Source organism: Trichoplusia ni, assembly GCF_003590095.1.
Source record: "Trichoplusia ni isolate ovarian cell line Hi5 chromosome 2 unlocalized genomic scaffold, tn1 tig00002189_group1, whole genome shotgun sequence".
In the NCBI taxonomy this organism is placed as follows: domain Eukaryota; kingdom Metazoa; phylum Arthropoda; class Insecta; order Lepidoptera; family Noctuidae; genus Trichoplusia; species Trichoplusia ni.
Window position 1 is genome coordinate 1 of NW_020799585.1, and position 21456 is coordinate 21456.

General features: G+C 42.7%; 2 protein-coding genes across 2 annotated transcripts; one reads left to right on the forward strand and one right to left on the reverse strand.

The window, feature by feature from the left end:
* Positions 1-2732: 2732 nt before the first annotated feature.
* LOC113506169 (solute carrier family 22 member 3-like) lies at positions 2733-6837 on the forward strand. The gene is made up of 6 exons (XM_026889019.1): positions 2733-3158; positions 4005-4156; positions 4706-5084; positions 5161-5399; positions 5483-5664; positions 5913-6837. The coding sequence occupies exons 1-6, from the start codon at positions 2995-2997 to the stop codon at positions 6117-6119; spliced, it is 1323 nt and encodes a 440-aa protein (XP_026744820.1). The 5' UTR covers positions 2733-2994; the 3' UTR covers positions 6120-6837.
* Positions 6838-18143: 11306 nt separating this feature from the next.
* On the reverse strand, positions 18144-20376 carry LOC113506168. The gene is made up of 3 exons (XM_026889017.1): positions 19118-20376; positions 18515-18691; positions 18144-18152 (listed from the first exon to the last, which is right to left on the reverse strand). The coding sequence occupies exons 1-3, from the start codon at positions 20342-20344 to the stop codon at positions 18144-18146; spliced, it is 1413 nt and encodes a 470-aa protein (XP_026744818.1). The 5' UTR covers positions 20345-20376.
* Positions 20377-21456: the final 1080 nt, after the last annotated feature.

Below are 21456 nucleotides of genomic sequence, written 5' to 3' on the forward strand. Positions count from 1 at the left end.
CAATGCTCTGAAAATTTTCTACATTGGTTTGAAGCATAAAATGTGTTTTTATTGAAATAAAGATGACATAAATTGTTTTTTCAAACCTTTACTACAACACAACGTAAAAACTTTTTCAAGTATTTCGTAAAAGTATAAAACGATAAACAACTCGGCGCGGACTTTCTCGAGCACGCGAGGAATGTCCATAAACAATAAATATCACGAGTGTTATAGCGTTGTGATCAGATCTCTGCGAGCTTCAGCCTTACGGGGGAGATGGGAGATGCGCGATAACAACTCATTATGGTATCGCGCTCCGACATCACACAGATCGTTGTCAAAACACCGGCGCGGCACAATGAGCTGAGCCGTGTGAACCTAGAGGCAGCGGGAGACAGCTGAGCAGACGGCTAGGTAGCCACTACCCGCCTTGTGTAATCTGATCGATGTAGCTCATGTAATTGAGGGTAACTTATATAATTTTAATTGGCCCCCATTAGTCGCATGCGCGGAACATGCCGCAGATAAGGAATTCCTTCTTCGTATTATTTGTATTAGATAACATTTTATGATTTAATTTTTAGATAAATAACAAACATGACAACCATGTCGAATGTCGTTTATTAGTTTTCCTGATGTAATCACGACAACATAAGCCTATTCGTTAGGTAATTAAAATTATATGCGTTTTACATTCGTGAGCATTTTAAAGGGTTGTGACTTGTAGCATAAGTTCAAGGTGTTTTTTTTATTTCCTTTCCCTTTTTGCTATGGATCGTAAATCCATAAACGAAATAAGGCATGCTGTTTGTACTACATAAATAAATATGGACAATATCACATGGTCCATTATTTATTTTGATAAACAAAAACATGATATCTCGGCTCTGTGTTGTCATTTAAAGGTTTTTACTGTTATGTGTGGTAAGGATCGTCGCCAACTGGACAAAAGGCTCACTCGTGACGTCATCACACTTACCGCGATCAGATCCACTGATATGATAGGAGCTGCGAAAATTCTCCCTTTTGCTTTAAAAAGCGGACAATGACGTGTCGCAATCAAAATTCACTTTGTCAAATGAGTATACTTCTTATTCTCTAATTAAATAACAATACAATTTCATTGTTTTGTAGTATTTCTGTAATATAATAGGTGATGTAAGACTAGGAGTTGTGACCACGAGTGTCCTCAATAAGGGCTGGGCGCGCTCCGCGGTGTCGCATGTCGCAACAGTAGCGGGCGCCGCTCCTCCCGCTCACCTACTGACCGCGCTCGAAGATAGACCTTACTAACACAGAGCCTGCTTTACCAATACGATTCTCCATTCAAAGCTTAATTTATAGAAACAGGCTGTTTACTGATGATTAGAAAAACTGAGGGTTAAGAAACTTATAATTATTGAATACCTCTTAATTATGATAACCTTTTAATAGCAGTGCAATCTAACACAGACATTAATTTCGATTTGAAAAGATTGTCGACTAAAAAAGACATTATCTACTATGTGTAAAGTCTCCTGATCTCTACAAAGGTCAAATGCTCCGCACCACATCTCCTCTCAGTTCTATAGCTTATGGTCGCCTATAACTCCTTGACAGTGTGATCGTCATTCCCGCTGCGCCTGCGCATGCGCGCCGACAGCGTCCGTTACTTCATCACAAGTTGAGTACTCAATTATGGAGCGCACGATAGCTTAGATTATTTATTAGTTTCAGTGAATCCTTCATTATTTATCAATGTTGACCTGTTGTTATTACGGTGTTTGTCTGCTTGTCAATTAGGTACTAAGTCTTGTACCTAATTGACGTCTCCTACCATTGTCTTTGTTTGTAATCTGTAACCTCATGTTGCCCAAAAAGTTCTGTGTTGAGTGAGTATTGTGGAATCGAAACAAAAGCCGTGAGAAATAATGATATCCATGTGCATTTATATCAATTTGTATTAAATGTTAGAACATCTCTGTACGTGTGTCTGTGTGCTAGTACCCTGTATCGCGGCACACAGGCACATCCAGCCCTAGTGCGCGCATCCCCCGGCCGCGCCTGCGCAGTTCCCTTGTGTGTCGTCGCTCGCATCGCCAGCTATTTGCATAGTTTTTGCCGAGCGACCGGTCGGCGGCGTGCGCCCGCGCAGCCCGCGCTACAACTTGTTCACAACACACAACCGTTAAACTTGAACCGAGCTCAAGTTCCCCGTGCACTGCGCGCCCAGTGCAATTAACATTCGTACTTAATACTATTTTTACTAGTAAACGCAAAAAGTTGCAACAAGGTTGTAATGCTATTCGTTGAATGCTGGTTTGGACATCATGCTAATTTCTCATATTGAGATCAATACTTGTTTTTAAAAAGTTGATAGAAGAAATCGCAAGGTTATGGGGCATGTAACAAAATATGAAATCCACTAATTGAACTCTGATCAAAAGAATTGCATACTATAGACGAAATCATCAAAAATAAATTGAAAATATTTGATAAAAATACAGATACAGAACAAAACTCAATCTGACACTCCAATAAACTATATGTCAATGAATTACATTTAAAATGTACCATCATTTAAATCAAGAATCAATTAACTCATACATATCTCCGACAACTAGCAAGTTATTATTGAAAATAAATTAAAAGAATACCAAAGTTATAGAGTTGCTTCCGCCATAAACTTCATAATGACAATTTATGATTTTGTTTTGTAAATGTATTTGTGATTATTTCGAGCGGGTGTCGCGCGCGGCCGGTCCTAGCCGGCGGCGGGCGTTACTGCCAGATCGTTACATGTATATCACCCACAAGCTGCCTTAATGATCGCCAGGCAAATGTATATTTACATTAAAAGGCGATTGATACAAGGTTTGAACCTTCCAATCACCACTAAACTGCTGTAGATTATAGGTATACTCGTATGTACATATGTATTGTGTCGGACTTCAATTATGTGTATGGAAACAACTGCTGCAAGTAATTATGTTTGGCAAAGCTTTTAGAGTCACCTTAGACGTTGACTGTTGAATGAATTCTCTTAAGAAATGTATTAATTTTGTCAACGTTACAGCGGTAGGCATTTGTTCTCAGTTTGGGCTGGCGTGCCAGGACTGGAAGCCGACGCTGGTGGGCACCGTGCACAGCTTCGGCAACATGCTGGGCCTACTGCTGCAGGGACAGATCTCCGACAGGTCGCACATACATGACTCTTCTTATTTCGCTATAAACTTGCAACGATAGTCCACTTTTTGTTACAAGTATTCATCGTCCCTGTATTTGCGCCCCTTCCGGCATTCATTCACTCCAGCCACACACTGCTTCATCTCAGCTGACACTAATAACCATGTTAATGACATACACGACCACTATTGCCGTGTAATAGAATGTTATATTCGTCACACCTGTATGATGTGCTTCCTCGAGCTGGCCCCATTAGCATGAGCGAGTAGCCGCGGGTCGCACTACCTTATTTCTTAATTACCCTCCCGCCAGCGACGTTTATAATAAAAGCTATTTGCGCGGGTGATAACGGATTCATGAATGATCGCTGACTCTTGCCTGACCCCGCGAAACTAGGTCCGAAGAGGTCATGGTTGATCAATTGTTTATAATGATTTCTCTTACTCCATTTGACGTATTTCTGCCAATTTGCCTTCATCTATGTTTGTTCGTGCCGCCTCGCCGCGCGGCGCATCAGCTAACTGGAGTGCAGACAATCGTGCACTGACACAACACCGGGACTATTGGCCATTGGCACACATTTCTCGATTCTACGTCAAAATTAGTCTATTTATATTATAGTTATTTTATCCTATTAAGTTCCGTTTTTTCCATCATCAACTTTGATCTGAGAAATAAAAATGGCCGTTTTTCATATTTTCTATAATCGGCCCTAGTACCCTTCTACCATGTTTTGAATTTTGAATGTTTTGAACACTGCAACTTCTATTGCAAGATCAATTATGATCACGCGTCACGATACTACTATTGTAATATCTTTGTCATAGAGCATTATTTATCGTCTTTGGTTTGTGCAGGTTTGGTCGCAAGACGGCGGCGGTGGTGGCGGGCACGGCGGGCGCGCTGCTGGGGCTCACCAAGAGCTTCGCGACCAGCTTCTGGCTGTACGTGGTGCTGGAGGCGCTCGAGGCCGCCGTCGGGGACGCGCTCTCACCCATGTTCATGCTCAGTGAGTACACATATATAACATCATCAAAACAACGACAAAAAAATACTTTTTAATTCTGTTTAACAAGAATGCTTCAATAAAAAATCTGCGTTCAATTGAGTCTTCTTTGTAACGATTCTAAACATAAATCCAATCTATTCAGAAAATCCAATTATTGAATTATTTTAATAGAGGCAGTACCAATTTTACGGTTGTCTTGTTGCTTTGTGGGAGCGACGAATAAATCTGTGTAATTGCGAGTTGTGTGAGCATCTGAACTATCGCCTTACATTGTAGCGGCAGTAACTCCCGCCTCACGAGCCCACCACCGCCGCTCGCCCGCGCCGCGCCAGACTCTATCACTTGCCCCCTTTCTCCGCCTAACTTATGTCTCAAGCAGGTATAGGTACCACAATAAATTCAATCTCAGTCCATTATATGACTGACCTACTTTTAGTTTTGATTTACAACAACTACGGTTCTATTCAACGGTATCGCATGTTAGACAAACTTGTTCTTCGTTTATGTACTATATGGATTACGTTTTAATGTATTCCGTTCTTCTTACAGGTATAGAGATAGTGGAGAAGAAGCGCGCGGTTCTGTTCCAAATGATCTTATTGAACTTCTACACGTGCGGCCTCATCGTGATGCCGTTCATCGCGTGGGCCGTGCCCTACTGGAGACACTTCCTCCGTGTCATCTACGCTCCCTGCCTGCTCATCCTTACGTACTCCTTCTTCTTAGACGAAAGCATCCGGTGGTTATACAGCAAGGGCAAGAAAGAGCGAGCTGTCCAGATCATACAGAAGATAGCCAAGAGGAATGGTGTAGATATAGACCCCAAGATGCTAGACAAGTTGGACTACATCGATGAAGAGAATAAGAGTAGCGTGAGTGACAGGAAGCTGCTGATGAAAACCTTTAAGTCTAAGATCATGATGCAGAGGCGAGTGTTCAGTAACGTGTCATATCAATCAGCGTGTCTACACTTACAACTAACGTAGAATGTGTTACGTATGCAGGTTCCTGGTGTGCATGGTGTGGTGGTTCACGATCACGCTCATCAACTACGGCATGATGATCAGCGCGGTGCACATCGCCGGCAACAAGTACGTCAACTTCGCGCTGCTCATGCTCATGGACATCCCGGCCAACGTGTTCTACTGGCTCGCACTCTCCAAGTACAAGCGCAAGCTGCCGCTCTTCGTGTCCTTCATGATCGGAGGGATCTTCTGCATATCGCAACCCTTCGTGCCTAAAGGTACGATGACAACTGTTTTGTAGAGTATAGTGTATAAGTTGAGGGTTTTGATCACAATATGAATGGCTCCCACTTGTGCTTAGGGTACGCGTGGGCTGGTCTGGCGCTGTTCATGGCGTTCGAGACGCTGGCCACGTTCTCGTACAACATCGTGTACATGTACACGTCGGAGCTGTTCCCCACCTACACGCGCAACTCCATGCACTCCATCTGCTCCGCGGTCGGGCGCGTCGGCTCGCTGCTCGCGCCGCAGACGCCGCTGCTGGTAAGTGCTCATCAAACACAACTCACAGACAATTATATTTCCAGTCAAAGTTTTGTTCTTTCTGTGAGTATAGAGCCGCGTAGCAGGCAAAGTGAAGTATGATAATAACAACATTAATGCACAGCTCTGATACATTGAAAGCGTAAAATTTCCATCTAAAGCTATCCAAAATGTTTAGTTTCCGCAATTAACTTTCTCTTTTATCCGGAACATATTGCATGTGCTGTAAGTGACTGTGACACTTGCAGATGTCTCTATGGTCGGGGCTGCCGTCGCTGGTGTTCGGCGTGACGTCACTGCTGGCAGGCAGCCTGACGCTGCTGATGCCGGAGACGGCGCGCTGCGAGCTGCCCGACACCGTCGCGGAGGCCGAGCGCATCGGTCGCAAACCGCTGCTCAACCACGAACAAGAACAGACAAACATTCATCCTTATCCAGAGGATAGTGACACATAGAAATAGCAAGAGCAAGGGAGCAAAATGCGCAACGGTTAACTGTTATTAAATATGCGTAATATTTTTCTTGTTAAAGGTATTATTTATTTCAAAATACATCAAGAAACATTCCAGGGTCTAGAAGTTGACATCTCTCGGGTATTGCGTAGCGCAATAAGACAGGACCCCCCCAACAGTCCACAAATACGGATTGTAACAGTGAGCACGTGTGGTGCACGGGCACTCGTAAATGTTCCGAAGTGTTTACAGCATGGCCCCCGCGGCACCGCGCCCGCGCACGTGTTTGTACAGCCATGCTGACGGACACGTGTGAAGTGCAACAGTTACTACTGTGCAGAGATATACCTGCCGTTATATTATGTGCGGTAATGCCCTTTAAACTATTCCTAAAGAAAATTAATTAATACAGTCGATGTCTGTAACTGCAGTCCCAGGCTGTTATCGGCGGAGGCCGGCTAGCGCCGACTGCCGAGCCCTTAATCTAAAGCTCTGACGTTGTTACGTATTAACGATGTTTACTCGGTAAGTGTTTTAATCTAATCTGCGTAAGCCTTGTGTTCATATTAAAAGCTATCAAGTAAAGTGTATGTTTGTAAGAAAGGCCGATTTGTTAGTAATCTGTTAATGAATAGGCCTATTTTGTTGGATAGTTTTAAAAAGTTTGGAACATTCTAGATAATCCTCGGGGCTCGTTATTAACATATAGATGACATTAATAGCGACCGTGTTTTATTTAATTAAGATAATTCTAGTGTGTGATTGGGTCACGTCGATAGTTCCCACTTCCCAGAGTTCCCACACTGTACTCCATGATCAAATCATTTCACGTCTTGTCCTGATCGCCAAACTTTGGAGGCAACCCTCTTTAGCGGGCTTGACATATTAACATGTCAAGATTTCCTAATCGAATCAGTTAAGAATTAGAATCAGTTTATCTCTTATACAAAACCAAGACTTAAGTAATTGTCCTAACTAACTACCTTGTGTAAATAAAGTCATTACCGTGAGTCAAGTGAGACCGCTTTTCCTCCAACATATCACATTTCTATCGGGAATATCGAGTAGTATTGTAGTCGGAGCCGCCCACGCCGCGCGCCGCGCGCATTGCGCGTCGTGCACCTGCGCGAGCGACGACCTTGCACCTTGCGCGCGCCGCGTGACACGGTCAGAGGACTCGCGGCCAACCAGTTAGCGTGACAAACTAACTAACGCTCCAATTTAATTGATTACAATTTACGAAAATTAATTCTGGACTATGAAAGACAGGTTTATATTTAAGCTATTTTTACAGAGTTCGACTACTCTAATGCTATTTGTTGCACATGTATCGTGCAGGACAATGGTGGCCTGGCTGCGCCTGCGCACCGCAGGTCACGAACCTACATGATAACTCCTGCGTGCTGGCACAAGTGCACGATAACCCGCCACCCAGCGCAGCTCGCTGTGTGCTGAGGACGCCAGAGCGCGCTACATTCCGATACATGTGACTCACCATTCTTAGTAAAGGCTTTCGATAAGCTCTGTAATTTGATCTACTGACGGAACAATAATGATCCTCCCATGAAGAATTACTTGCTCCCAAAAATTAGTTTCGATAATCAAGGCAGCTAATTAACTACTTAAACAGATTGATTTCAATTGTAATCTACAACACAATGTTCATTCATACATTTTTAAAATGCTTTTTAGTTTAGGGAGCGACGTGACTTCCATATCTAATAAAATCATAATCCCATACCTCACGGAGGTGATAACAATAAATCGTTATTCAAAGTCCACGTTTTTTGTGAAGTTTTTTCCGTCTCTCACGTAGCCCACATCTAAGTGGTGCGATTAGCGCGGGCTGCGGGGCCGGCTGCGCCCGCGCACTCCGAGCGATCGATTCGCAACACTCCATTTGGTTCTCTTCCAATTATATCTGATGGTCGGAGCGCACAATGCCTGGTAATTGTGTAATTGGTATAACCTTCAGGCTGTCGGCCGACATCGCTCTCCGACACGAATTAACAAGTGTTACGACACTCTCCCGAGTCTCGGGTCCCGCGCGGCCGCACAGCTCGCTGCTCATACTCGCTCGATAACAAGCGTGGTGATGAGTTGAAAGCACCTCATACAATACACCAGAGCACAGAATACCGCGTCGCTACGAAACCTTTCAAATTCGTTGATTTTAATCGCTTCGTAAGGTCAAGGTTCACCGGAAAGATGTTGAGAACGTACGAGTTGGTCTCTATTTGCGCCTATTTTCTCACAAAACATGATTTAATTTCTTGAATGAATTTACTGGATTGCTTTCCACATATCTTATTGCATACTAAAGAATTGAGCTTCCTGATGAGGCCTGTAAGCATCAAGTACCGAGATAGCTGGGCATGTGATTATGGGGGGTAGTTAAGTGCACAAGCACTACGTTAGCGGGTATCGAGAGTAGGCGCAGTGTAGCCGGCCAGTGATGCGCGCCGAGCGAGCCGCGCCGAGTGACAACACTACGCGATTATCCAAACAAGGCGCTAAGCATGCTATTGTAGATCTGAAGGGAAGTGCATTTAAAAAGAGACATATCTAGATATTTATTTTATATTTATAAATTCGTTTGTGTGCTTTTTAGAAATAAATATGTTAAAAAACTCAAAATAAAATGAAGAGAAATCTTAGACTGTCTTATGTAACTTGTGTAGTTATCACTCTGATATCTTATGGTTTTACTGCTTTTGAGAAATGGAAATGAGTACAGGTACAAATAGGAACATATTTTATGGTTTTATCATAAAAATTGAATATTTTTTGAAGAAAATGTACCATGGCGGAGTTGAACAACACTCGGACATAAAGAGATCGAAGCTTCGACGTTGCTGTGATCGGACACGGCTATAGCCCGGCTATAAAGTAATCTGTAATAGACGGCTGTTCTCGTAATCGTTAGAGCGATGAAATGTTCACTAGCTTCACATGAAGATGGCTTCATGTTGTATTTAGCCTTTATTTATTAAACGAGAAGAAAACTTTTCTAACAAAGCTTATCTACTCATAATTAGGGTTTTTGAAATATCAAAATTGAAGTGATAATTTTAAATGTCTTTCTAAGAAAGTGTCTGGTCCCCATTGCTACTTGCAATTGGGGCCCTGGCGTCATGATATATGTTCGTAGTGATGTCGATAAGAGAACCGTCTGAAATTGTTCAATATTTTTTTACAATAGTAAATGCGACATAAATACGTATAGATCCTGTTTGGGCTAGGGCCTGAGCTAACGGTGCAGCTCTGCGACGCGCGCCGGCATTAATGCTCGTCGTCGAGCACGCACATTAACAAGCGCAGCACTACGGCGCGGCGCACTGCATGTGTTGTGCTGCGCTCGTCTGTTCGCACTACACGTCTCGCAGCTCTGAGGATAGTGACCACAACTCGTCACAGATGATAAAGGCCATTATTTATTTTTAGCTGAAAAGAACGAAAGACAAAATTTTGTCTAAAATCGCTTATTGTTGTATGGTGGTTTAGACATTTAGCTATCGGTAGAATTGTTAGTCTCTGCCTTGTCCCGGTCACGGTAATGTTCTTCTTCTGGTGGGCTATATACATAAACTGCATTTCCCGGCGGTGGCGGTCAGATTATCCCTCATTTAGTTCTTGTGAAGACTTTAATTGCAGCAGTTAGTTGAGTCGCGCGGGCGCATGCGCAGTCGCAGCTAATTGCGATGGTCGCAGACTACGCCGCAGCAGTCGCACGCTTGCGAGGTGCGCGGGCGCAGGCTGCAGTACTAGTTGTCTACTTATACAACAAACATTCAGTTTTAATAGTTGCTCACCATTTAAGTGTCCCACTTAGCAGGGCTTCACAGAAGACCCGGCTGTTTATTAAAACACGTCGCGATATAATCTCACAGGGATTCAGGAAGTTCCAGCAAATTCTCTAAAAGCTTTCTCAGTTTTCTTCTATTTGTTTTTGTTAAAACAATTTAAAGTGCTTGTAGTAATTACAGTGAACGTCTATGTGCGCTGGTGCTACAGAGTCTAACTAAATACTGTTGACAGTCGCGCGGTGGGCGGCTGTCTCCACGCGGACACGCGCTCACGGGACATCGCGCTGCGTCCACCAAAAATACGTGTATGTTCGCGATAGATCTGTGAAGTCGTGAGATATTCTCTCCATTACATAGGAAGGGTCCAGTGTAACGTTACTTTCTATAGAACTTGCTTTTAGTCTAACAAAGTAACAAATGCCAACTTAGGGAAAGATGGCGCCTTGCGCAGCGTTCCCTATAATCTGAAGAAGGACAGCGCGTAAATGAGGTCTAGTGTCGGTAATGGAGGATGATGAGGGAGTCGGTCCGGCATGTTGTTGTGACGGCGGTGACGTCATCAGGAGTGCTGTAATGAAGTCGTCACGGTAATCACGTCGTGTGCAAGCGCGACGCCGCCGTACAGAACCCTCCACGAACTATGTGATCGTTTTCTAATAAGATTCTTATCGCAGTACTTTGAAAAGAAGTTGCGGCACGTGATTATTGTTTATTCTTTATGTTTAAGCCGGGGTCTAATGTATTAAGTTTTCAAATGAGAGAATGACTATATTAAGATCGACAGATAGGCACTAAACGTAGGATTTTTATCCTGATGTAGGATGTTCCCGTTACGTCTAGTGTAGTTACATGCATGAGCGATGGCCGCTTCGTTCCCGAACCATTAATAGTACTGAGCGGGCTCTCCTCCGGTACAGTTAGGAAGACCTGTGGGAACTTTAAACTAGAATAATCTGCTCACGGCTCGCTCCCGCGGGGAAACATCGCGCCTTTACAGTTCATAACATATTACTATGTACTATGATAATTGTCTTCCATTATTGTCGTAAATGGTTACTTACTGGTATTGTATATTCTTAAAAGATGAACTTATAGAAGGAGGAGTCGTTACTTGCCGGTTCTTCTCCATAAGAATGACAGTTGAGAACCGCGCAACTAGAATGTTTATTTTAAACTTTCGAAAGTTCTGGAAAACGGCCTACTTGAAATAAAAACATTTGATTTTGATTTTTGAATAATTCAAACAACTTGTGCTAAAGTCGTGCCTAAATCATATGTAATTATTAATGTGGAGTGATGGAGAAGTCTGGGTTATGCGAGTCGGCTGATATAAAGCTCGCAGCCTGAACATTGTTTATTTACTGCTAGAGAAAGTAGGTTGGAGTGGTGCGGAGCCGTGGCAGAGCAAATGGACCGGATTCCGAGCTCGGCGCAGGGGCGGGTGTCCTGCACCTACAGCTAGCAGGCTAGCGCTGGTGAATACTTACCGTTTACTCGCAGCGACACAAATACTGCGGGCCGTCGAACTTGCCCTCGGTCAACGCACCAAGATTTATCTCTTCATCCGCTGCAGCAGCCCTGCTGCCGGGCCCGCAGCCCTCATTTAAATGAGCCACGACTTGTCCGTGCCCTGGCAGCCACTGGCACCACTCACACTGACACAGGTGCAGCACTCACACACACACAGCCGAGTCGCAATCCACACGCGGCACTCGCGGGCCTAATTTTCGGCGGTAGTCGTCAGAAGGTTTAGAAGCACGGCGTATACGCACGTCTGTCAGCGGCGAGCAGCGAGCGCGCACTGCCGCCGCCCGCGCCGCGCGCCCCACACACAACCTGCGACCAGCTTTTTGCGTTAAAAAGCTCTACAGATAAAAGTAAAATGATTGCGCTCCCACGAGGCGCACTCGCAGTGCGCGGGCGCAGGCTCCCGCGCCGCGCCTGCGCACTGACAACAACACCTCTTTTGATTATTGCTGAACGTTTGATGCAAATACCGTCGCCGGCGCATGATTTACGGGCGCGTCTCTGTCACCCTCCCAAGCACTACCGCACTTGTCTATCGAACTATTAATTATTTTTAATAAAAGTTTTGTTTTAAGTTTCTAAGATTTACAGCATCCCATAGATTGCGTATGGGATATCCATCATACTAACAGTCATCTTTTGATCGACATTAATAGCTTTTATGAATTTACTCAATTTACATTTAAAGGTACACGTACAGCGATGGAAGGCACGCACACAGGAGCAGGTCTTGTGTCTAACGGGTATTTCAATTTAATTCTATACATTGAAAATTGAAATGAAACTACTTTTACGGATTTTATCGCGGTTTAATTTTAGATTTTAGTTCCCGACGTTCCGACACCTTTGCAGGTATCATGGTCGCGGGCAGACTGGACCGGACAGAAACTACTAATTCTATACACTTTTATAAATTAAGATCTGTAAGCAGGTCCTGAATCTTTAACTTCGCTTTGTGAAAGTTTCTTTTTTCTTCTAAGAAAAGATATCTATCAACTTTCCTCATACTAAGTGAAATTATAATTTTTCAGCCTAACAATCTAAATTACCGTTGGTTGCACCTTCTCACTGGTACAATCTTAAGGGAAGTGTTAAAGAATCTGGTAGTATTAGCTCCCTCTTAGGAAGAATTCAGTACTTTATCACAAAGCCTAGTCTTAACGTTCGTGGTTCAGTTTCTCGTCATAACTAAGTAGTGAAATAGCAAACCCGCTAGCACACCACCGTGCTATTGCAAGTAGGGCTCGGGCTAGGGATCTGCTTTGGCGTATAACAAGTCCCGAACACAGAATACCGACACCCAAAGATCTCAGAAGGCGCACAAATTTTCTTAGATACGTAATCTCTCGTAAGATTTGAGCACACTTAACTAGGCATATGGACTTATTGATACACCATAGCGGTGTTGGCCGCGACCCGCTTAATATGCGCGAGGTGCGCCGGCGCTGGGCGCGCGGCCAGCTGCGGGCCGGCGCTGGCGCAGGCTCGCGGGCACTGCGGGGCCTAGTTATGTGTGAAACTATACATACCTCAAGCTGGGAATTGCCTACTCTTAGTAAAATTTTTGGATCAGTTAAGCTGAAGATCCTGTAAAATCACAAAAGATATTTTCAAAAAGTTTATTATTTCTTGGTCGAATTTTACCGAACCATTCAGTCCTCTGCTAAATTCTACAATCGGGATTCAATGGCTGTAACATTGAAAACAGCCGTTAGTGAATCGTTGATTATGACTGGTTAATGTAAAACATAGTAGTACAATACCTAAACAGCAGCCACCATGTGCTACAGCGTTAGCAAGGACGTGTGCTGCGAGACTGTGAACAAGTGGCCTGCTTGTGTGGTTAGTATTCACGGCGGCGCATGCGCATTGCGCGCCCCATTCCAACAGGCGACGGACATGCGGTATTGTTACCTCAGAGTAACAATACCACATGTCAGTACACATGTACCTACAATCAGTACATATCGCGGGACACTCACAACGTGCTAAGGCTTGTTGTCTGAAGCAAGATGACCAATCGACCGATTGGCGATAACACAGTCGGTACATTAAATAACCTCAGTCACTAGGTACAATTTATCATCCTACCTATCACATGGTTAATTTAGAATCTGGTGTTTTATCACCAGGTCAAACTGCACGTAGGCCTCTGACGATAAAAAATTTCATCTTAACAGTTTCATTAAAATTTCCATTTGTAATTCTCACTCGTATTTGTAATGAATTGCGACCCAGGATTCCAACATACGGCTTTTGATTTGATAGTCCACTAGGTTACGCAATAATCCGACTTCTAAGTCAGGATATTTCCAAATGCACCATATCCTGATTTGCACATGACGTAGATCCAACCTAAGTCGTTATATCTTTAATAGTTTTACATGAAGGCATTGTAATCCCCGCTCCGGCAGGCAGGTAGGCCTCTCCGGCCAGCGCCGCGCCGCCGGGGAGGCTGCAACCCGACACCGCCGAGTCCGCTGAGCGCGGGATTACGTTGTCTCGCAAACGCGGCGCGACACCGACCCTACTCTACAATACATAGGAGAGAAGCCTCACTCACTCCAATAAACGAAACTATTTCCTGTTTACATATTTATCCCGATTTCAGTCCTCTAACTGATTTCCCCAAATAGGTACACAAAAGATGTTACAAAATATCAGAGCCAGGATAAATTAATTGCTTAGCGTGATGGTCAAAAAAAGGTCAAAATGACAAATTTTATCAAATTATGACTGCTTTATAGGTGAACACTGCATTGTCATCGGGTTTGAAGCTAGGCTGAAAATTTCACCCTCAAAATTCAGTTGCAAAAATCCAACCGGAACGACAAACAAACATACAAACAAGAAAATGAGTTTATAAAAACGTGGGAAAATCTATTATTGTTTACCCTAACTACTGAAGGTGGCAGCACTCAAAGCCAATATTAGCGAGAGCGAACCTTCTGCGATGTGGTGTCTGGTGCCCGGCCTGCAGCCTGCCGGCTCCGGTTACACGCACATGTGTCTGATGACGGCGCTGCGGTGACGATGTGCCGGGACTTGCCGAGAGCTCGCTGTAGCCACCGCCCTGTGCTTTATCGGAGGTCGGATCTTATCTGACGCATATAAATGTACGTGTCTAAATAGTTGTCTAAGCATTTTGTCAAACCTTACTTTAAGGTGATTAAAAAAAACAACTTCACAAGTGACATACTTATATCAACTTTAATACAAAAAACAGGCGGTATATGTCTCGTTATTGGTAAAGAAAAGTTCATGATTATGTTGATTGAAATTGTCATAAATCTATGTTTACGAGTACTATAAGAGTGCGACACGCTCAAAGTGTCCTTAATACGTTGTTAGCACGCGATTGTTAAATCAATATTTAATAACTATATCTCGCAGTCATCAATTACAATATTAATGTGTTTCACTGGAGCTGCGTAGTGCTTACTACAATATTAATATCGAGCTTGTTAACTGACTTACAAATAGGATACGCAGGACGGTTCAGCAAACATATTCAAACCCATAGAACTACCTATATCTATATATTGCTTTTATAATATGCCTAGTTTCTCGTATACTCAAGATTCTTATAGGTTTTCTCAAGCCTGCAACTGTGGGTGAGCAACGCGCTGCGAGCTGCGGGACGAGGCTCGCCGATCATGTTTGAGCTACCACAAGTCATCATCAATATTAAACCATTACACCAGTCTTCTTAAGGATATAAATACATATGTCAAAAGCATAGATTTTGCTTATTAATTATTATCTCTGTACTATGTTTAGTTTTTAAGTTCTTGTGCATTTTGATGACGCTTTTATATTAAATTTTCCTATTTTATTTTGAACCTAGTCTTGTAGACTCACATTAACAGAAGCCGGCTCTATCTGACAACGTTCTTTACTCCACCAACCACGTTAGTTTTCGGAGCCTAATGTTTCTGTGATGTGGTGTGCACATGTACATATTATTATGTACTTATAATATATGTGAGCAATCAATAACATGCCACATTCACATAAAAAATACGTGTATACATAGTACAAGAATGTGTGACAAACTCCTTCCCGAGTCAACGCTGCGCGGGCGCCGGGCGGCGGGTGAGCGATGCGCCTGCGCCGCGATCATTAGATATCGTTGACAAATCACTCCGATTTCCGGGCGATAGGGAATGTTTGGGAGTCCCCCGCGCTGTAGCAGAGCCCGGCAACGAGGAACCAACATCGAGAGAATGCTCACCTGTCCCCCACAAGATGGACGGTGTATGCCGAGCAGGATACAGTTACAGCAGAAGTGAGAAGTAAGTCTTTAAAGACTAGAAAGGCACAAAATACTAAAATACCAACCAACATGAATTTGCCTCCTAACCCTGAGGTGATTGCTAGCCGATATGAGAAGCCTTTTAGCTTTAGGCGTAGCAACAGAACACGGTTTTATTGAGGAAATTATAGTTTAGAACTGCAACCATTTATCTTAAGCGTCATACTTGGCTGTAATACGTCATAAAAGTTCCTGAGCTACCGGACTGCGATCTGCAAGACGTTCCTTATTATACTTAATTGTGGCCGAGATAACTACTCTCTGTTATGGAGCAATCATCTTTACGAGCTCAGAAAAATTAATAATACCAAGATTACAGATAAATCAGTTTATTCACATTCACATATATCATAAATCGGTTTATCACCAGATAACCACGGTATAAACGCCAACCAAATTGGAGAACGTGTGTCCAGTTTGGGAGTTTAAGCTCAAGTGTCGTTGGGCGCGCGCACTACCCCCTTCCACCATTTTTAAACCAGACAAACAAGTAACGGACGTTGTCGGCCGGAAGTAGTGCGCGCGTTTACAATATTGAAATTGGGATTTATAATTTCTTATATGTAATTATATAAAATCAAAATTCAGTTCCTAATAATTACGGACAGTATTTCAAATAGTATATATTAATCTTAATTTTGTTTATGATTCTAACAGTCGGCCTTTCCTGCTATATTTACCGTCCCGGGAAAATAATATATAGACTTTGTCTATTATACTTGTACAATGCAAATTATGATCATAATCGAATATGGGGTAAATGAATACATATACATTTACAATCTTACATACTGGTTTAATATAATTAATCTGATAAGACATCAAGGCCTCATACATATCCTTAATGTCTGTCCTGACTGAGACATCAGACGTATTCTCAGTCAGGCCACTTGCTGGTTAATTTTATTTCTATGATATTAAGACCCCATACATGTTCTTAACATCTGTAATAACTGAGAGACCTCAGACATATTCCCAATCAGGTCATTTGTTAGTTAATTTTTATTACTAAGATACTAGGACCCCATACATGTTCCTAATATCTGTCCTAACTGAGACCTCAGACATATTCTCAGTCAGGCCGGTTGGTGAGTTAATCTTTATACTAAACATTAAGGCCTCATACCTATCCTTAACATCTACTGTAACTGAGACCTCTGGCATATTCTCAGTCACTCTGCTTATACTAATTTACAATCATAATAGAGACTAAGGCTTAAACATCATACTTAACCTATTTCTAACTCATCAGTTTCTTCATTCTCTGAACTTTCTGACCCTGAATCTGCCCTATTAAACACCATCCAAGGATGAATTTTGTCTACCGAAAAGATACCACTAAATGCTCTGTTTCCCCTTTTGGATAGTGGCGTGTCTTCAATAACGTACCGATCATTATCTAAAACTTCTTTTATACGATACGGACCTCTAAGTTTTGGAATCAATTTTCTGCTGTTACCAGTTGACGGAATATCCCTTTCTACCCTAACTAGATCACCTATATTGTATGCTACTTCCTTTCTAACCTTATCAAACCGTCGCTTTTGCCTATCTTGATCGTCTTTAATATGCTCTGTCATTTCTCTTCTAATGTTTTCTATAGAATTACCGATATTATCAGCATTATCTGTGATGCTTAGTTGTAATAAAGAACTCGATGTGCCTACCAAGTCAAGACCGAATAATGCCTGAGCAGGGCTTTTCCCCGTTCCCTTATTTTGAGTATTATTTAGTCCCCATTGAATCTCGGACACGCATTCGTCCCACAAGTTATCGGGTTTGCCATGGTTTGTAGCTGTTAGGGCTGCTAACACCGTCCGGTTATACCGTTCGATCTGACCATTCGCTCGCGGCGTTGCTACAGCGTTCATAATATGCTTTATGCCTAGAGAATTTAAATAATCTTGAAAGTTTTTAGAGGTAAATGAGGTTCCTCGATCAGAAATTAAACGTTTCGGAACACTAAATGTGTGAAAGTAGTTTCTCATGGCGGCCACAGAGTGAATAGATTTGGTACTCTTAACTGGCACAAGTATGACAAACTTTGTAAACGCATCAATGATCAACAATAGATAAGCATTTTTACGCCTACTTCGAACAAAAGGACCTAAATGGTCTATGTGTAGGGTATGAAATGGCTTATCTACTTTCTCGATTGGATGTAATTTTCCTGCTTTCTTTCCAGATGGTATTTTAGCATGAGCACATTGCAAGCAAGATTGTACATATTTTTTTATGAATTTTCTCATTTTAGAAAACCAGTACTTATTCTTAATTATCTCTAAGGTTTTGTCAAAACCGAAATGACCGATTTCATCATGGTTTGATTTTAAAACTTGCCATCGAACACCTTTCGGGACAACCCAACGATCTCCGTCTTCAGTCTTCCTGTACAATAAACCCCTTTTAATCACAAAGTTATTTTTAATCTCCACCACATTATCGTTTTCGCTATCATTTAAAATTGAAACAATTCGTTGCAGTTCAGGATCGTTGAGTTGTACCGTAGCTACCCAATCAGTATCGACATGTCCCACATGTAATTCTACAGAGTCCGATAATACAGGATTACGACTAAGTGCGTCCACGTGTGTCATAGCTGTGCCGGGTTTATAAATAATATTGAAATCAAATTCTTGTATGACATTCCACCATCGCGCTACCCTTGGTATTGTATCTTTTTTCTCAAAAGTTGCACGAAGGGAATTACAATCTGTAACTATGGTAAATAAAATGCCTAATAGGTATACCCTGAAGCGCTGTAGCGAGGTCACTACCGCTAAAGTTTCTAAATCATAGGAGGTAAGTTTAGACTCTTCGGGAGAGGTCTGTCTACTGTAGTACGCTACCGCACTAAATGGGGATTCTTTATTCGATCTTTGCAATACTATTCCAGCAACACCGATCTTAGAAGCGTCTGTATGTAACTGGGTTTCAAAATTGGGATTATAAAATGAAAGTATAGGACGCTTGACTAGCTCTTCTTTTAATGTTAAGAAAGCGGATTCCTCTACGTCACCCCATTTCCATATTGCATCCTTTTTTAGAAGTTGTGTCAATGGCTTGGCAATTATTGAAAACCCTTTGATAAACCTTCTGAAAAAGCTGGCTAAACCCAAAAACTGTCTGACTTTATGTTGGTCTGTAGGTCTGGGAAACTTATCTACTGCTTCTATTTTTTTCTTACCCGGTTTAATGCCCGCTTTTGTGACTTCGAAGCCTAGGTAATCGATGGATTGTTTTAAAAAATTGCACTTTGACAGATTGAGAGTTATGCCGGAAGAGCGAAACAAGTCTAGTATATCATTAAGTTTTTGTAATCCCTCGCTTATGGTTTTAGATGGTACTATTACATCATCCATATACGCGAAGGCCTCTTTGAACCTCGCATTCCCTAGAATATTGTTAATCGTTCTTTGAAAAGTGGACGGGGCATTAACGAGTCCAAACGGCATGCGGTTGAACTCGTAATGTCCATCAGGCGTTACGAATGCTGTATAACGTTTTGATGGTTCAGCCAATGGGATTTGATAATATCCAGAGGCGAGGTCCAAGGAAGTGTAATATTTGTAGCCCGAGAGATTATCTAATTGATCATCTATTCGCGGAAGCGGGTAATGTTCCTTTATTGTTATTTTATTGAGAGCCCTAAAGTCAATACAGAGCCTATGGTCACCAGATTTCTTTCGAACGAGAACAATCGGTGAAGCGTAATCCGAAGATGATTCCCTAATTATGTCAGAATCCTCTAATTCTTGCACGATATCGCGAACTACTTGACGCTCTGAATGAGACAACCTATAGGGCCTGTAAACTACAGGTGTAGTATTATTGAGCCTAATATTCATTTCCGTACCAGTTATGCATCCTAATTCTTTACTTGAAAAGGCAAAACAATCTCTAAAATTATTCAACATCTCAGTTAACTTGAGTATGTTTTCGGAACCTATAGAGGGATCAACTTGTATAGCTTCTACTTCGATTCGGGTTATATTACTATTATCCGGACAATGTTCGATCTTTTTAACATTTAAAGACTCTAATCTCAACTCATTCAACGGCAATGCGCGAAGTAACAATGAGTCCTTACTTAAGACAAATTCGCGGCTAAGTCCCTTTATAACGATGTAACCATGACTATCAGCTAGGTGAATTAAACTCTGAGTAATTTCGTAAGGTTTCAGGGGATCTTGGCAAAGACTTGGTTCACAAAATACATCTCCTGTGTAATCTGGTTTAGAGTAAACTTCCAGTATGGTTAGCCCTTTTACGGTTACTGACTTACTAACATACAAGTGAATGCCGGTGGTTGGGATATGAGATATTATCAATTTACTATTTGTTTTGTAAATAACTATGTGTTCCTGCTCTGTGAATGTCTGTCCTACTAATAACGGAACTTGCAATAAATGATCCGGAATGATGAGCACCTCTACGGAAGCTTTGACTGAATCTATTTTAAGTTCAAGAATACATTTGCCTATACAATCTACTATACTATTTCCGAATCCTCTTATAACAGGCAAATCAGATTTTGACCATGTACTGACTAAATTCTTCGCATAAGATTCTCGCAACATGGTACACTGACTACCAAAATCAATGTAGCAATCAAAATTTTTCCCGTTAACTTGGGCAACTTTAAAGTATTTCGATTCATTATTGTTCTGTTTTGTGACACGTAAAACTGTTTTATTGTTGTTGTTGTTGATTTTGGGTTCCGTCTTTCCAGGACAATCACTAGAACTATGACCTACCCGATGACAACTTCCGCAGCGTATAATTGGCTTTTTACACAGAAAATAAGGGTGCCCTTCATCCCTACAATTATAACATCTAGTTTGCTTATAGGGTCTGTTACTTTTAGTGTCAGATGTATTCTGATTGAACTTTAATGGCCGAGTATGTTTATGTTCACTATTACCCGTCTGCAAGGATAGAATTGGCTTCTCAGACTTCTTTGTCGATCGTACATTACGTAAATAGACCAATAATTTGTCAGGTTCAGTAAACTGTTGTAACGGTGAGGGCCGCACAGGTAGGCTGTGCGGACCGTTAACCAATTAGGGAGAAAGAAAACCAGAGGTAGATCTCCAAAAAGGTCTTTAATGGAACTAGGTCCGGCTAGGTCGCGGGTTTGTGGCACAGGTAATTTAGTCCTCGCTTTTATATGAGTGAGGGGGTACCGTCCCTGGGGGGTCCACGTAGGGTGCCCGGTGAGCTGGCTGAAGCTGCACGGAAGCTGGCTGAAGATGGCTGAGCGGCCCGGTGAGCGGGCAGAGGCTGGCTGAGCGGCACGGAGGCTGGATGAGCGGCCCGGGAGCTGGCTGTAGCTGCCCAGAAGCTGGGGTCGCTGGCGTGACAACGGCCGCGGCCACCAGTAGGTGCTTAGCCGCCGGCTGGAGAGCGGGACCCGCAGAAGGTAGTGGGACGGCGGTAACCCGTAGGGTGACCCCTGGAAGCGTGCATAGAGGTGCGTAGGTTAGCGGTGCCGAAGATGTTGGCCCGCATGCGATGTGGATGCTCCCCTAGTGGTCCCCAGGGCAGCACAGAGGCAGGGAAAGGGAAAGCTCACACATCGCAGCGGTTTACAAGGCAGATGGGTGCAATGACACGTGCTCAAGGCTGATGCAATAAAGTGCTTACACTATCCAGAGCTAGCTCATTTTAGCCTTTAAAGGGGTGGCAGGAG

Bases quoted from the DNA above. Each gene is read 5' to 3' on its own strand.
- LOC113506169 (XM_026889019.1), top strand. From the start codon at position 2,995: ATGAATTCTCTTAAGAAATGTATTAATTTTGTCAACGTTACAGCGGTA. The intron at 3,159-4,004 runs GTCGCACATACA...TGGTTTGTGCAG, and splicing joins CAGGGACAGATCTCCGACAG to GTTTGGTCGCAAGACGGCGG. The intron at 5,400-5,482 runs GTACGATGACAA...ACTTGTGCTTAG, and splicing joins GCAACCCTTCGTGCCTAAAG to GGTACGCGTGGGCTGGTCTG.
- LOC113506168 (XM_026889017.1), bottom strand. From the start codon at position 20,344: ATGTTGCGAGAATCTTATGCGAAGAATTTAGTCAGTACATGGTCAAAA. The intron at 18,692-19,117 runs GTAATAGTACCA...TTTGAAACCCAG, and splicing joins CCTTCGCGTATATGGATGAT to TTACATACAGACGCTTCTAA.